The sequence below is a fragment of the Scyliorhinus torazame genome, chromosome 14, assembly GCF_047496885.1.
Source record: "Scyliorhinus torazame isolate Kashiwa2021f chromosome 14, sScyTor2.1, whole genome shotgun sequence".
NCBI classification, from domain to species: domain Eukaryota; kingdom Metazoa; phylum Chordata; class Chondrichthyes; order Carcharhiniformes; family Scyliorhinidae; genus Scyliorhinus; species Scyliorhinus torazame.
This window is the reverse complement of record NC_092720.1, coordinates 140,647,260-140,664,910: the sequence shown is the minus strand read 5'-3', so window position 1 is coordinate 140,664,910 and position 17,651 is coordinate 140,647,260. Positions and strand designations below refer to the sequence as shown.

The window sequence follows — 17,651 nt, the reverse complement described above, 5'->3', positions numbered from 1 at the left end:
AATCAAGTTGGCCCCTATTCGGGTGGACTTGGAGAAGATGGACTGGCGGATAGAAGTGCGGATAGGTAATACAGATAGTGAAGGTGGTGCTGTCAGACCATGGTGATCGGATTGTCTCCCTGGAGGCAGAGATGGCGTTGCTGGCTGAAGAGCATAAAGTGTTGAAGGTCAAGGTGGACGATTAATAACAGCAAAAGGGTTTATTATTTAAGGGATTATTATTTAAATGATAAAATATTAAAACATGCTGCTGTGCAGAGAGACCTGGGTGTGCTAGTGCATGAGTCGCAAAAAGTTGGTTTACAGGTACAACAGGTGATTAAGAAGGCAAATGGAATTTTGTCCTTCATTGCTAGAGGGATGGAGTTTAAGACGAGGGAGGTTATGCTGCAATTGTATAAGGTGTTAGTCAGGCCACACCTGGAGTATTGTGTTCAGTTTTGGTCTCCTTACTTGAGAAAGGACGTACTGGCACTGGAGGGTGTGCAGAGGAGATTCACTAGGTTAATCCCAGAGCTGAAGGGTTTGGATTACGAGGAGAGGTTGAGTAGACTGGGACTGTACTTGTTGGAATTTAGAAGGATGAGGGGGGATCTTGTAGAGACATATAAGATTATGAAGGGAATAGATAGGATAGATGTGGGCAGGTTGTTTCCACTGGCGGGTGAAAGCAGAACTAGGGGGCATAGCCTCAAAATAAGGGGAAGTAGATTTAGGACTGAGTTTAGGAGGAACTTCTTCACCCAAAGGGTTGTGAATCTATGGAATTCCTTGCCCAGTGAAGCAGTAGAGGCTCCATCATTAAATGTTTTTAAGATAAAGATAGATAGTTTTTTGAAGAATAAAGGGATTAAGGGTTATGGAGTTCGGGCCGGAAAGTGGAGCTGAGTCCACAAAAGATCAGCCATGATCTCATAAAATGATGGAGCAGGCTCGAGGGGCCAGGTGGCTTACACCTGCTCCTAGTTCTTATGTTCTTATGATCCGGAGAACCGCTCCAGACGGCAGAATTAAATATCGTTGGGCTACCGGAGGATCTGGAAGGCTCTAACTCTTTAGACTACATGTCTTGGATGTTTGGAAAGTTGGTGGGAGATGGGAATTTGCTATCCCCCTCATGAATTGGACTAGACCCATCTGTTGTTGAGGTAGAAGCCTAGACCTGGGGAGCCACCACGGGCGATCATGTCAGGTTTCATGGATACCAAGACAAGGAATGGACCATGAAGTGGGCGTAAGACATTAGATGCTGGTTCGCTCATAGGTTCACTTGAATCTGTATTTATTGTGAGATTTTTGTACTGTGGGGGAGGGCATGGGGTTGTTACGGGGCTTTGTTGTTGGGTGTTTTTTCTGGTAGAAGTTGTTTTTTAAATTTTGATCTGTTAGAGCTGTTTGAAGGATGGCGGTTGAATGTTTATTTTCTTCTTGTGTTCTGGATTAAAGTTTGATATGGTTGGGGGGCTGATTACTGGTATACTGTTTAGTTGTCTTTGATTTTTACCCTGTAGGGAGGGGGGGGGTTGTCATGCTGATAGCTGCCAAGCTAATTAACGGGAGCAAAGCAGGGGGGCATATCTGCAGCTTATTATTGTTGGGGTGAATTTGTTTAATATAATGAGCTTAGGTTTTTGATTTCTGTTTTGGGATTGTGTGTAGGGAGGGGGACCTTTGTCCTTCTGGTAGTTGTTTGTTTGGTAATCGGGGTGGGGTTGGGAGGTGAGGAGGGGGTGGAAGGGGTAAACTGTCAGGGATTCTGGGTGTTCAGCTGGAGCCGTGCCCACTGGGTAGCCGCTTTTGGAGTTTCGGACTTGCCGGTGCTGCAAACGGGGATGAGGGCCTAGCATTTGCCTCATTAATAGCCTGGAGGAGAGCTCTGCTTGGGTGGAGGTCACTGGTGCCACCTAAGGCCTCGGCCTGGCTGGGGGACCTGATGGAATACTTCTGTCTTGATAAAATCAAGCATACCATGAGGGGGTCGGCTAAAGGATTCTACTCGAGGTGACAGCCTTTCATCTCCTTTTTCGGGGGGGGGGGGGGGAGAGTTGTCTTTTTGTGAAGGGCTTGTATTTTTTATCGGTAGCTGAGTGGGGGAAGGAGTTTGGGTGGGTGTGGTTTGTATATTCTATTGGTGTTTGCTCTACCGTTGTTATTTTGCTATAATGAAAATCTTTTTTTTAATAAAAATATTTATTTTGAAGAAATTGAAGACTTCAGCTCCTCATTGTCCATATTTAAATTGATTAGGCCCCATGCCCCCCAAATTACAACTCCAATTCCTTGTGCAGGATTCTCTGACCCCCCTCCGGGTCGGAGAATCCCCAGGGGGGGCGGCGTGAATCCCCTCCCGCCGCTCCGACACTGGCTGCCGTATTCTCCGGCGCCGGTTTACGGGCAGGAGCGGGGATCACTCCACACCTGCCGGATCTCGTTGGCAGCGGCTCCCCCGGCAATTCTCCGGGCCCCGATGGGCCGAGCGCCCGTCAGTTTCTGGCAAGTCCCGCCGGCATGGATTGGACATGGTCCAATGGGGCCCCCACAGTGGCCTGGCCCGCGATCGGGGCCCACCGATCTGCGGACAGGCCAGTGCTGTGCGGGCACTTCTTCCTTCCGCGCCGGCCCCTGTAGGGCTCCGCCATGGCCGGCGCAGAGAATAGAATACGCCGGCCGGTCTGCGCATGCGCTGAACCACACCAGCGGTTCTGCACATGCGCTAACTCGCGCAGTCCTTTCCCCGCCGGCTGCCGCAGTGCCAACCCCTCCGGCGCCGGCCTAGTGGAAGTGGGGAGAATTCCGCAACTTCCGGTCGGCCCGATGCCGGAGTGGTTCGCGCCATTTTGTACGGCGGCGTTGGGCCATCGCTCTGATTTGGGAGAATCCCGCTCCTTGTGTGTGGAGACAGTGCGGGGGTGGAACTTGCTCCCATAATTGACAGTGCTCCGTTACTGCAGAACTGAGATATTTAGCTGAAAACTCAAGACACGATAGGTTGTTCAATGTGGATTTGCCAAGTTATTGCTGTTATAAACTGCATCATAGAATACCTACAATGCAGAAGGAGACTGTTTGGCCCATCGAGTCTGCACCGACCCTCTGAAAGAACACCCCACCTAGGCCCACTGGCCCCCTCTATCTCCGTAACTCCACCTAACCTGCGCATCTCTGGACAGTAAGGGGCAATTTTAGCCTAGCCAATCCACCTAACCTGCTCATCTTTGGCACACTTCAAATGAAATTGGCCAAAACCTTTTCCTGTTGGCGCACAGTTCAAAGATATTGGCCACAAACAAAAACGTTACGTTCTGGAATGGGGATGGTGTATCAACATGTGATGGCATGCCTCACTTATACTGACTGGCTCCACAGGAACATTGCTTTGTGGTCATTATTTTTAGTGTACATTTTAGTGGCATCTACTTGGTCAGCTTCAGAATCCCAAGTGGAGTAAGCAAGGTAATCCCAAGTGGAGTAACCAATTTCTGCAAGGGAGACCAAAGTAGGCTTTAGGCAACTCGTTTTCATAAGAACGGGACCAAAACCCCTGTGTTTGGTGTCCAAAAGGGGCACCTCCAGTGCTGCTGTTACCAATATAGCAGCATCCATAATGCTGGCAGAGAGCATGTGACATTACACCACAAAACTCTATTGTGTTTGTGAACCCTTTCGGAAAGAAACCAACGTGTCACTTTTCTTCCTCCAAAAGCAAGAGCAGCTTGTTAACTACTGCCCTCAAAGACAATGGGCGTGATTCATCCAAAAAATGACTTAAGGGCGGGATTCTCCGGTTGTGCCCACCTGGCAACCACTAAATTCCCGCCCGAGGCCAATGGACCTTTCGCCTCTCGCCCGTGGCGATCTTGCGGCTGACCCTAAGTGTAATTTTGGCAGGGTGCTTCCCGCCAGCTTTTTGGGTGAAAACCAGACCTAGATTCACCCACCCTTAGGGTGTGATCTAACCAAAAAAAACCAGTACATTATGGGCAGGATTACAGAGATCATTCCCGATGCTCCACTATCTAATGGCACTCTGCATTTTTCTCCGGCATCCGTAGGGATTGCCTCGCCGAGGCTGCATTCAGTCACATTTCCTGCACTGGGGGCCTCCGCACGTCAGTGCAGGAAGAGATTGGGTGCCGTTTTAAAATGGCGCCCTGATCTCTGCACCTCCATCCACCCCTTCCCCCCCCCCCCCCCCCCCCCCAATGTGACCCCCCGATGCCCCCAATGCCCCAACTCGAGCCCCCTCATCATACGGACAGGGCATCCCCAGGCCCGATATCTGGCGTGGGCAAAAAGCCACCTGGGCACCGGCACTGCCCAGCCTGGCAGTGCCACATGGGCACCCTGGCTGTGCCAGACTGGCAGCCGAGTGGCACTGCCAGGGTGCACAGGTGGCAATGTCAGGGTGCCAGGCCGGCAGTGCCAAGGTGCCTGGGTGGCATAAGCAATGCCAGGGTGCCACACTGCCCAGATACCAACCACCCGGGGGTCTCCAATCATCTGGGAGACCTCTCTCAAGTGCCATTCTGCCTGTTGCCCGTTTGTGGGGACCAGTGCTAAAAGGCGCCCGGCTGAGGTCTCTTCGGCGAGGCCGATAGGTCCCGGGGGACGGTTCGACTTGGCTTTGGCAAAGTTAAGTGAGCTTACGTAAGCAGAGTTAAGTGAGAAGCGCAATGTTACCAGCCCGGCAGGAAACCCGATTTGAGCCTCTCCCACATGGCACGATGGTAGAATCGCACCCAATAACCACACCCCTCCCAAAGGCTGCAGTTAAATAAAATGTTTTAACACATTTAAATGCTACGCTATTACAGATATAGGACGAGATTGTCTAAACCTCCCCATGGCATGTTTGTCGGCGGTGGGAGGCAGCCCGCCGCTGGCCGGGATCCCACCACTGTCAATGGGATTTCACATAGTTTGCATCCCACGCTGCCCGGAAACATGTGATGGGGGTGCGCTGCCAGTGGGTCCAGAAGATCTTGCCAGCATGAATGGTGAGAAGATCTCCCTCAGTGTTTACCTCACCCTAGCAAGGCCGTTATTCATAAAGAGCCTGGGTACATCTGGACAATTGAGCCTGAGTTGAGGGCTTCCAGCCTTACCAACTACCAACAACTTCAGATTACTACTCCAATGGATCCTTCTGGTCACTCTGTTTCTCCATTCTGGCAGTAATCGGATGGACTGCCATCCTCTCATAACCTCCTCTAAAACACACTATTCAGGAATAGATTTTATTGGCCCCTCCGCAGGAAGCAGTCACTTACTTTGCTATAAAAGAAGCTGAAAGTGAAGCACAGCGCACAATGGGTTAAAGTAACTCAATTACAGGGTACTTTAAACTGAAGCCTGAAAGCAAAAGCAGTGATGGGAAGGAAATGTGTTTTATAAAGAGGTCGAGGATTGAGAGTTTGATGCTGTCAGAGTGCATTTGACATGCATTTCATATTAACCTTAACCAGCACAGACTAAGTAGAGCTGAAATGTTAGAATTGGAGCTTTCAGCTTGATTGTAAAGATCTTCCTTTAATGGTCTCACTTGTTGCTGTAATGATTGTTGATGAAGTTCCTCACATGGCTCCATTTTTCTCCTTATAGATGACTACAACTTTGAGCTGAGAGAGCAGTTGCCACTGATTGCAGGTTCCGCAGCCGCGGGAGTGGTCTTCATTGTATCGCTGGTGGCTGTATCGATCGTCTGCAGCAGGTCGTTATGGAAACGCATTCTGACCTTTTTCTCGTAAAATGCTCAGAGAAAGTGTTTTATTTAATTGACCATTCTGAATGAAAGATTATTTGTAACCTGGTCACAAAGGTGCATCCTTGTTGTTGGGAAAGTGTCTTCATGTTCTGGTCTACACAGTCTAGTCAAAGGGCTGACCAGGTGAAAACTCCTTACTATCGGCCACATAAGTGGAGACATTTTGATCGTCTTATTGGATTGATTATTTCCCATCATGTTCCTCTGATGGAGGAATTTAGACCAAGGGGGCCTCCATCTCAGGGCCTTTGTATTGCTAATAGCAGGAGGTTATCCTTCAGTCTCTACCTGGAGTACTGTGTTCTGCAGGAGCTATCACACTTCCAGAAGGATATATTCACCTCGGAGAGGGTGCGGCACAAGTTGACCAGAATCACGCCAGGGTTGAAAGAGTTAAATTATGGGGCGGGTTGTATTCCTTCAGCAAAGGAAATTGAGGGACAATCCAATCAAGGTGCTTAAAATGTTAAAATTCATCGACGGGGTAGATACAGAGAGATAATTCCCTCTGCTGGGATAATGGAGAACAAGGTTGGGGAGACATAATCTGCAAACGTTTGAGCCAGACCTTTCAGGAGTGAAATCAGGAGACACTTTACATAAAGGATAGTGGAAATCTTGAATCTTTCCTCTTTTTGGTAGTAGATGCTTAAGCTTTGATTGAAGCTTTCAAGGCCGATTTTTCTTCAGGAAGGAATCAAGAATTATGGAGCAAAGATGGGTAAAAGGAGTCAACATGCAGATCAGCCTTGATCTGACAGAATGGTGGAACAGGTTTGAGGAGCTGAATGGCCTCCGATTTCTAGCTGTTGCACCAGGCGAATCTTTGACAGATTTGCTCCCCCAATGGGTCAGTTAAGGTTTGCCCTTTCACTTCTGGAAAATGATAGCAGCAGAATTCTAACACTGCAGGCTAAGTTTGAAATATTTACTGCCTCTTTTCATTATTGGAATGAATCATATTGTTTGTTTCTCTTTTAAGTCTCCTCGCACCGCACAGCTTCTCCAACCAAGAAGAATCACGTGTTTGTGTTTCTTTCGGTGACAGGAAGCGAGCTTATGGCAAAGAAGCTGCTTACAGTGATAAACTTCAACATTACAGCACCGGGCGAGGTGAGTGATCACAGGCAGAGATTCAGCCTGCAACAATACTGACTCAAACGCCACTGTCTGACAGTGAAATCCAGTAAAAGTCACGGTGAAACTGTTGGATTGTCATTAAAAATCGAAGTGCCCTTCAAAAGAGAAAAAGACTTCCTACCTGGTCTGACTTACAAGTGAACCTTAACTGAACTCTGAGGTGGCCTCTGCTACCACGTTAGCACAGTGGTTAGCACTGTTGCTTCACAGCGCCAGGGCCTCAGGTTCGATTCCAGCTTGGGTCACACTCTGTGCGGAGTCTGCACGCTCTCCCCGTATCTGCGTGGGTTTCCTCGGGGTGCTCCGGTTTCCTCCCACAAGTCCCAAAAGACATGGGGCGGGATTCTCCGACCCCCCCCCCCCCCCCTGCCGGGCCATGTCAGTGCCAGGGTGGCCGACTGCCAGCTGGAGTCCCAGAGCCTGACCACCCGGGGGCCTCCGATGGCCTGGGAGACCGCCTCCCCCTCCCTTCCGCCGAGGTGCCATCACGCCTTGCCCACGTTTGTGTGGCCCAGTGCTAAACGGCACCACGGTGAGGACGCCCAGGCTCGGCCGTTCATTCCAAGGCCTCGGAAAAATCGGGCGCTGACAGATTTAAGTGAGCCTAAGTGCTCATTTAAGTATGTAACTCTGGATCTCGCCCAGCGAGGGCGTTCCAAGTGTTGCAAATCTCAATGGCCTTGTCGCATCACCCTTAGTGTGGAGAAGTGAAAAGGGCAATGAAGACGGAGGAGCTGAGATGGGAGGGGTTTCCAGCTTCTCATGTAGCTTTGGGTAAATGGAGTTGAGTTGTCGATATGTCATTATCTCATTGAATAGGAGAAGAGTTCAGAGGGACTGAATGGCTTCCTCCTGTCCCCAGTGTTCCTATGTTCCACTCAGTTACATTGTGAGGGCGGAAAGGAAAGGGCAACCTCAGTGAATTCAAACATGTAAGGGGTGATTTTGCACCTGCGTTAGCCATGAGCACAAACAGCGACATGGGTGTAAAATCTCGCAAGTATCGGAAAATAAGACTCCCACTGGCGAAATCTAATTTTCCGATTCTCCTCACCCTTGCTGGTGATGGAGCGCAGGGCAGGAACCTTACTTAAATACATTCTGATAAATTTTAATATGATTAGCAGGCTTCCCCCTACGTTCCTCCCACATTTAGAAATCCTCCCTTGCTAACATGCCGGTTAAAGCTTTTTAAAAAGGTGAAGCAGTTGAGGGTAACCGGCCGGGTTTGCTCAAGTAAGTGTAGGCGGGGGGCGGGATTGGAGGGGAGAGGGTCATGCTTCTGTGGGGTGTACATTACCAGGGTGTCCGGGGGTTACCCCGGTGTTTGTGGGGGTGTTCTCCGTATCTGTGTGGGGAATAGTTTTTGAAAACATGCCCCACATGAAAACCACGCCCCCAGATTTTCTGTGTGCTGAGATAGGGCCAAAGGATCGAAGAGAAAAGCCGACTGCATCTGGAGAGCTACACACTCATCCAGCACTCTGAGTGAAAAGTTCCGCCCATAATTTTGCATTTTGGGTTATGTTGAAAAGGAGAGAAGCAAATAATGGAAAGCAATAGAATCAATGTTTATGGGAACGAATTAGAGAGTGATTTGATGGAGAATTTTAATATTATGACAAGGTGGAGCAGGTGGGATCAGTAGGTGCATAAAAGGGAAATGGAGCCCTAGATTTTGACAAAGTTGAAATTTTGTATGCAGTGAATTTCTGCCACTCCCAGCTTGCCCGTTGCTGTGGTCTTCAGCAGTGTTACCTCTGGTGAACGCTGAGGGCTTGTGCTGAGGGGCGACATGGTGGCACAGCGGCTGGCACTGCTACCTCACAGCTCCAGGGTCCCGGGTTCAATTCCGACCTCAGGTGACTGTCTGGAGTTTGTACTTTCGCCCCATGTCTGCGTGGGTTTCCTTTGGTTTCCACCCACAGTCCAAAGATGTGCGGATTAGGTGCATTGGCCATGCTAAATTGCCCCTTAGTATCCAAAAGGTTATGTGGGGTTACTGGGCTACAGAGATAGGGTGGAGACATGGGCTTAAGTAGCGTGCTCTTTCCAAGGTCCGGTGCAGACAAATTCTTTGATTCCACCTGCCTGCTGTCCGTAATTGGGCAGACACGGAGCTAGCCTTTTGATTAATCAACCTCCCCGAAGCTCCTCTGCCAGCATGACCGCTAGTCTGATGCTCGCAAATGTTCCGTGCAAAATATTCCACCCTCTGTATAACTCCATGTTTATCACTGATCATGGGAGAGGTGTTGGAGATTAAGGAGGGTGATACAGACCCAGAGCTGTGATTTGCTAATTGATTGGCGAGTTATAAACAGCAAGCACCAGGTCTGGTACAATAATGCCACAGATGGACAGCAGTGTCTTACAAGGATGTACAAGTGTGTGTTTTGTGCAGAGTAAATTAAGAGGAGTATATTATCAGCAGTAAATGGTAATGCATCTAACAGTTTATATGGCACTGATGTTTACACAACACCCTGTTAATGGGAAGTTGTTAAACTCCCAGATGGTGCCAGCTGGCTAATCGCACTCATCTGAAAATATATCGAAATAAACACTGTCACAGCTCGAGATTGAATATATTCCTGCGTAATCTCAGTTTACATGAAAGTGTCAGGGAATTCTGAAATATGGTGAGCCATATTATAGACACTTAATGCAATGCAGCCCCTCCAAATTGCTGTACTAAGGAGACAGGGGAGCTGATTTGTGAGTGGTTTGCTCAGCTGCAGCACACTTTACATCCTTGTTGCTGACAGCTCACCCTCAGCACTTTGCTCTAATTGCATTACTCACTGACTAAAAGCTGCTGCTGTTTGCTTTTTCTGTTTGATTCTGCTCTTCGAGGCAGTTTGTTTAAGTAATGCCGCAAGGTGGTGTTCGCTCACTGCCGTCATTCTATATGTTGTACTATCTTACTTATCAGGCCCATGTGCCTGCAACTCCCTCGGCCATTGTCAGGAAAGTGGGTCAGCGCATCAGGCATTGGATTATCGTAATCTATCATCTTTGAATTGATGTTGGTGGTACGGGAGGAGGCAACAACAGCCCTCCCAGATTGGGAAGGGAAAGAGCAAGCTGGAGTAGCAGTTATTCAGTTATCGGGTGACAGGAAGAGAACAGCATACGGATATCGGGGAATGGAGAGAACAGCACACAGATATCGGGGGACAGGGAGAACAGCACACGGATATCGGGGAATGGAGAGAACAGCACACAGATATCGGGGGACAGGGAGAACAGCACACGGATATTGGGGCCAGGGAGAACAACACACGGATATTAGGGCCAGGGAGAACAGCACACGGATTTTGGGGGCAGGGAGAACAGCACATGGATATCAGGGGCAGGGAGAGAACAGCACACGGATATCGGGGCCAGGGAGAATATGGTGCATGGATATCGGGAGGGGTACAAAATGGGCTGCACTGGGCGGAGGCTGAGCTGGGAAATTGTGGATTCAAGGAGCACGCTGCAGAATCTTTCTCAGCCACAGTGGAGCAACAGGAACCCTGGGAGATGGTGCTTGACCAGCTTTGGTCAATGGTGCATATATTTGATGTAAACCAGAAACGACGAGCAAATCCTGCATCAAAACTGTACTTTCAGGATGAAAGTGAAGCATTTTCCACAGAAGCTGAACAGAAACCCCACAAATGCACATGTTTGTATCAAAAAGTGTCAACGAGGTGTGAAGCCCCCTGACCTATACAAAGCTGTGTGAGGGGTAGCTCTAAATGTACAATAGATAGCCATCTTAACACTCTGCCGGTTGAAACCGTGTGCTACCTACCTGCCATGAAGGTAGGTTAGTCCTAGCTTTCCATTAATGTTTGCCACATACTCCTACATCTACTGTCAGACCTTGGAAACACCATCAATAGTGTGCACATTGACCACCATGTTCCACCCTCCTCTCATCCACCTCACCAGAGAACACATGGGACTGGATTCCCCGTCCCGCCGCATCCATTTTCTGGAGCGGCGCACTCCCGACAGCAGCGGGATCCTCCTCCCAGCCAGCCGGCCAATGGGGTTTCCCGTTGTGGGCACCCCCACGCCGTTGGGAAATCTGTGGGCGTGAGTGCACTGCCGCTGATGGAGAATCCAGCCCAGAGCTTCACATTGCCACAGGTCTGCTCATTGGGATTTGTGCCCTATCATTCTTCTCCATCAATTCTACCCCTCCTCATTTGGCCTTGATAAAGCCTGAAAGTTAAAATATCAATCAATCTCTCACCTTGAAAAAAAGCTCAAATACCTTTTGCTCCCAGATTTTGTCCAATGCTTTTAAATGACTGAGTCGCTTTAAATTTGAAAGGCAGTGTCTGGTGTTGGGTGTTGGGTGTTCTGGTTCACAAACAAGCCAACAATGCTGGAAGTGGTGTAACGCTATTTTATTAACTGTTCAACTATGCTAACATACTGTAAACGTGGGTATAAGCAATACCAGCTTAACTGTGGGCCCTTTCCTATCACTAGCTTTGGTGAGGCACTCAGCACATGGTGAATGCCTGTGTTGCAGGCTGTGAGCTCTGTGCTCTGAGCTGGCTGCTGCTAGAATGAGCGGGAACTCTCCTGTCCCCTGTCTTTATAGTGCTTGTGCTCTCACTGGTGATTGGCTGCGGTGTTATGTATGCTGGTTGGCCCTACTGCATGTCCATCAGTGTGTGTATGTGATTTCACCATAATGTACTGGTGTATATTATGACATCCCCCTTTTTTACAAAGAACATGTGCCTGTGTGAGAATAAATAACGTGTAATGAGTGTATCTGACCATGTGTGTGCAGTATTTACATAACTATGTACATGGGCTAGTCTATATACACGGGAAGGTGCCTGGTGCAGAGAAAAGAAAAACAAGTTGCTACACCAACAACAAAACTAATAACGAATGCTATAAACAAACTAGTGAAATGCTGAAACAGGATGAAAGAACAAAGCATTGAGTCCAACATTGTAAGGCTCATAAATCAAGTCTCTCAGGTGGGCGACGAATTCGGGTTGACCGCCTCAAGGGTGGGTCAGGAGCCACCGGCTGAGGATCAGGCCGGGCCACGGCCAAGTGAGGAGGATTCAGAGTATCCGGAAGCTCTACAAAGTCCAGGTCGGGGACAACAGGAGGGCGTGGCACCGGTGGAGGATCGCGTAGCGAGCGTGGAACAAGACGAAGGGCATGCCGATTGCGGCGGCGAATGGAGCCATCAGGCAGACGAACCAGGAATTAGCGGGGAGCCATCAGCCGAAGAACCACAGCAGTCACAGACCAGCCACCCTCCGGAAGATGGCGAGGCAGAAGTCGGATCCTGCATCAGCAGCCTTGCAGAGGAGCCTCTTTAGGATATGGACGCCCTTTTCTGCTTTGTCATTTGAGTGGGGGTGCAGGGGACTGGACGTCACGTGTGCAAAGTTGTACCTGCTGGCGAAGTTAGACCATTCCTGGCTCGCGAAGCAGGGGCCATTGTCCGACATCACAGTGAGTGGGATACCGTGATGAGCAAAGGTCTCTTTGCAGGCACGGATAACAGCCGATGACGTGATGTCGTGCAGGCGTACAACCTCGGGATAGCTGGAAAAATAATCAACTATGAGAACATAGTCCCTGCCGAGCACATGGAACAGGCCCACGCCTACCTTAGACCAAGGGAACGTGACCAACTCATGGGGCTGAAGGGTCTCCCATGGTTGGGCCGGCTGGAACCGCTGACAGGTGAGGCAATTGAGCACAGTGTTGGCAATGTCCTCATTTATGCCAGGCCAGTAGACAGCCTCTCGGGCCCTCCGTCGGCACTTCTCTACGCCAAGATGGCCCTCATGCAGCTGCTCTAAAACCAGGCGATGCATGCTGCGTGGGATCACGATGCAGTCCAGCTTCAGGAGGATGCCAGATCGTCTCGAATATTATAGAACTGCGGGCATTGTCTCTTGAGCCACCCGTAAGTCATGTGGCGCATCACACGTTGTAGCAGGGGGTTAGCCACAGTCTCACGGCGAATGTGGGTTAGGCGTTCATCCGTGGCCGGCAGATTGGCGGCCGTGAAGGCCACATGGGTGTTGACTTGGCAAACGAATCCCTCTGGGTCGGACGGAGTGGTGACTGCCCTGGACAGAGCGTCGGCTATTATCAGGTCCTTACCCGATGTGTACACAAGCTGGAAATCGTATCTCCGGAGCTTGATCAGAATGCGTTGTAGGCGAGGGGTCATGTCATTGAGGTATTTTTGGATGATGCCGACCAGCGGGCGATGGTTGGTCTCCACAGTTAATTATCACACTTCGCACAGATTCAGGCTTAACATCACAATCCCAATTTACTCCAGGTTTGGGTCTCAGCTCTTGGATATGCACCCTTGCTCTCCACACATTCACATATTCTTTATTTGTAGTTCATGCGCATGGTCAGATGTGTGTAGTACAGATGTCCGTATGTATATGTTTGTGAGAGAAATGCTTGCGTGTGTATGATATACGTGTGATGTGTGTGTATGAGATAACGTGTGCATGTACCTGTATGTGTGTATGTATGCATGTGTGTGATACATGTGTGTGCCTGATACACATGTGTATATTACTCTTGTGTTACACGTGTGCTACATTTGTGCGTGTGTGGTACACTTGTTTGTGTGTGATACCTATGTCTGTGTGATACCTATGTCTTTGTGTATGTGGTTCACACATGTACATTATACATGCGTGTATATGATACATGTGTGTGCTTTCCACATGTGTGTAACACACATTCATCTGTGTGTGGGGGAATGTGTTTGCATGTGCGGGTATGTTTGTGTGTGATATGCCTGTGCTACACGTGTGTGTATGTGACACATGTGTTTGCATGTATGACGCAAGTGTATGTGATATACGTGTGTGTGTGATGCACCTCTGTGTGTGTGTGTGTTACATTGCGAGTGCGTGTATTACACAGAGTGTGTGATGTGTGTGCGCGTGCATTTGTGTGTGTGCGCGTGTTGTTTTTGTGTGTGTTACATCTGTGTGTGTTCGATACACCTGTGTGTGTGTCCATACTTGTGTGTTTGACACACCTATGTGTGTCCGTACATGTGTGTTTGGTACACCTGTGTGCGTGTGTGTCTGTGTGTATATTTGATATACCTATATCTGTATGATACTGGTGTGCGTGTTACATACCTGCTTGTGCATGAGATGTACCTGTGTGTGTGAAAGACCTGTGTGTGCACATGCAATACTCCTGTGTGTATATTTTTAAATAATAAATTTAGAGTACCCAATTCATTTTTTCCAATTAAGGGGCAATTTAGCATGGCCAATCCACCTAGCCTGCACATCTTTGGGTTGTGGGGGCGAAACCCACACAAACACGGAGAGAATGTGCAAACTCCACGGACACTGACCCAGACCCGGGATCGAGTCTGGAACCTCAGCGCCGTGAGGCAGCAAGCCTAACCCACTGTGCCACCATGCTGCCCTCTCCTGTGTGTATATGGTACACATGTATGTGTGTGTGTGTGTATGTGCGGCTGCACATCATAGATAGGTAGTGTTCACAGCTGGAAACTCATTTCAAATGAATGTGCGCTCAACCCCATCTGTGTGATTGGTGAAAGATATTTGGAGACACGAGTGTTGACAGCAGTCTGCAAAGGTGGGGCGGAGGATTGGGGCTAAGGGTGCCGAGGACTCTGTAATCCATGCTGGTTGCAGTCTGAAAAATGTGCAGCTGATACAGGTACACATCACACATGCCTAGTGTAAGCTTTTCACTGCACTTAAAATGTCACAAAGCCCTAAGGCAGGCTTGTCCAACCTTTCCACTCGGCGAGACTCTATTTGCATATCTTTCTCACTCAAGGGGCCGATGAACAAATTTCAGAAAGATATTTGGCACAACAGTAGACTGAGTTTGAAAAAAATGTTGAGGTTTTAAGGAAAGAAACAATCGCTGAACAAATGTAAAGCAATGTAACAGTAATACATTGTTGATGTTAAAAAGGGCAAGCAATAAAAATGACCAGAATATTGGAGAGTTAGTGTATGTGGGTGGGAGGGAGTGTGTGGGTGTGTGTATGTGTATGTGCTGGTGTGTGGTGGTGAGAGAGAGGGAGGACATACACCCAAACACACACCAAACAGATTCCTCATCTTAAAAGAAATAAATCTTTAATTTTGATATAAATTACAATGTACCATAATACAAATGTATATATGTTTTTTTCTGCAATAATGCACCCTATTTCCCTTTTTCTGTCAATTCCATAGAACCATAGAAAGGTTACAGCACAGAAGGAGGCCATTCATCCCATCTTGTCCATGCCAGCCCAACAATACCCAGGTGCCCTTTCTAATCCCATCTTCCTGCATCTGGTCTATAGTTTACAGCACATAAGGTGCAGATCCAGGTACTTTTTAAAAGGAGTTTAGGGTCTCTGCCTCCCCCACCAACTTGTGCAGCAAATTGCTGACTCCCACTACCCTCTGTGTATAAAAGCTCTTGCCTCATGTCCCCTCTACACCTTCAGCCACTTATAGAACATAGAGTGCAGAAGGAGGCCATTCAGCCCATCGAGTCTGTACTGACCCACCTAAGCCCTCACATCCACCCTATCCCCGTAACCCAATAACCCCTCCTAACCTTTTTGGTCACTAAGGGCAATTTATCACGGCCAATCCACCTAACCTGCACGTCTTTGGACTGTGGGAGGAAACCGGAGCACCCGGAGGAAACCCACGCACACACGGGGAGGATGTGCAGACTCCGCACAGACAGTGACCCAGCGGGGCATCGAACCTGGGACCCTGGCGCTGTGAAGCCACAGTGCTATCCACTTGTGCTACCGTGCCGCCCGCACGGTATTATCTTGAATCTATGTCCCCTGGCTCTAGAATTCTCTACCAGTGGAGAGAATTTTATCAATTAAGTCACCCCCTCAGTCTTCTTTTTTCCAAGCAAAATAACCCCAACCTATCCAATCTCTCATCGTAACCACACTTTTCTAGTCCTGGCGACATTCTTGTAAACCTCTTCTGCACTCTCTCCAGAGTAATTATGTCCTTCCTGTAATGTGGTGACCAGAACTGCACACAATACTCCAGTTGTGGCCTCCCAAGTGCTTTATACAATTCTAAAATGATGGGTGGAATTCTCCGTTCCAGCAGCTAAGTGCCGGTGCCAACGGAGAATCCGCGAGTGGTTCACGCCGGGGAAATCGGCGCGATCCCCTCACCGATTCCAGTACTGGTGAGGGGCGAGTACTGGCGCCGTGTGAACCACCTGCAGATCGTACGGAAAACAGCCAGAGAATCGCCGGGTCCCGAGCTGCGCATGCCCAGGGCAGGCGGTCTGCATCGGTCGCACCGGCCGTGCTGAAACCCTAACCCGCCCAACCCGACCCCACAGCCCACCCCTTGGCCACCCCCTACCAGTCCCACCAGCCCTAGCAGAAGCCCCCCGGCCAGCAGCATGGATCCCGGACGAGTATGGCGACGCTGGACACAGTCCGCAGCTGGTGCACCGGGTGCCCGACCGCTGGGACCACATGTGGCCCACGCTGTCAGGCCCATCGGAAGGAGAGCATCGTGGGTGGGCTGGCCGATGACGCTGATTTGGAGGGGGCAGAGCATCGTGGACTGGCGTCAACCCGCACCTGCCCCAATTCTGCCGTCGGAATCCATTCTCTGCCCGATCTCCGATCCCGATTTCAGTATCAGGCTATGGAGAATCCAGCCCTATATCCTTACTTTTATATTCTATACCTCTGCCAATGAAGGAGGGCATTCCATATGCTTTCTTAACAACCTTGTCTCATGGAACTGCTATATTTGTGGACCTGTGCACTTGTATATCAAGATCTCTCACTTCATCTACCGCTCTTAGAATATTCCCATTTATATTGTACTCCCTATAACTGTTTGATCTCCTTAAACACATAATTTCACACTTCTCTGTGTTAAATTCTATCTGCCACTTTTTCGCCCACTCCACCAACCCAGCTCTTGGCCAATCTTTGTGTTATCCACAAATTTCTCTCGTGCCCCCCACATTCATGGCCAAATCGTTAATATTACACAAAGGACAAGGGTCCCAATACCGAGCCCGATGGAAAACCACTTAAAACATTTGCAAAGGCGGCTATCGACCTTTAGTCTTTGTTTCATGGTTAAAGGATGGTCATGACTGGAAGTTAAATATTCAAGGGTATCAAACTATTCGGAAGGACAGAGTGGATGGTAAGGGAGGTGGTGTAGCTCTGTTATTTAAGGATGACATCCGGGCAATAGTAAGGGTTGACATCGGTGCTATGGAGGATAAGGTTGAATCCATTTGGGTGGAATCAGGAAATTCTTTTCAACTTTGCAGTTCTTGCTGTTTTGCATCTTTAACTAATTTATCATCTAATTTGTTGGAAGCCACTAAAACCTCTCGATCACGTGAGCGTCTGCTCCTTGCAGCATTCCTAGTCTGTACCATATTTCTTGACCTTGTTCAGCTGCCCCCACTATCCTGCTTTATATCTTGTTCCATATGTTCCTGCTACTACTATGAGATGTTCTTTCAACAATTCTTGATCTCTTCCAATGAGTATGTTCACTGGAGACTTCCTATCCGAACTGACACTACGTTTCTGTGCTCTCCATTTTTGCATTTCATCTTCCCAATCCATGGGCCTAACCTTCATCATGTACATTCAGCAAGTTTTTATTTTCTGTTGGCCTTAGCTGCTCTACCAACGACTGTCCTTCCGCTGACTGTCCCCTTC

At 48.9% G+C, this 17,651-nt stretch overlaps 1 protein-coding gene across 3 annotated transcripts in view; it reads left to right on the top strand.

The window, feature by feature from the left end:
* Window positions 1-17,651, top strand: part of LOC140390075 (ephrin type-B receptor 1) — a 741,967-nt gene that overhangs the window by 612,470 nt on the left and 111,846 nt on the right. For 2 of the 3 annotated variants that reach the window (XM_072474951.1, XM_072474952.1), the window contains exons 8-9: window positions 5,602-5,710; window positions 6,747-6,877. In XM_072474951.1, the coding sequence (XP_072331052.1) occupies window positions 5,602-5,710; window positions 6,747-6,877 (240 nt within the window). The remainder of the gene's footprint in view (window positions 1-5,601; window positions 5,711-6,746; window positions 6,878-17,651) is intronic. The other variant, XM_072474953.1, reaches the window with a different exon arrangement.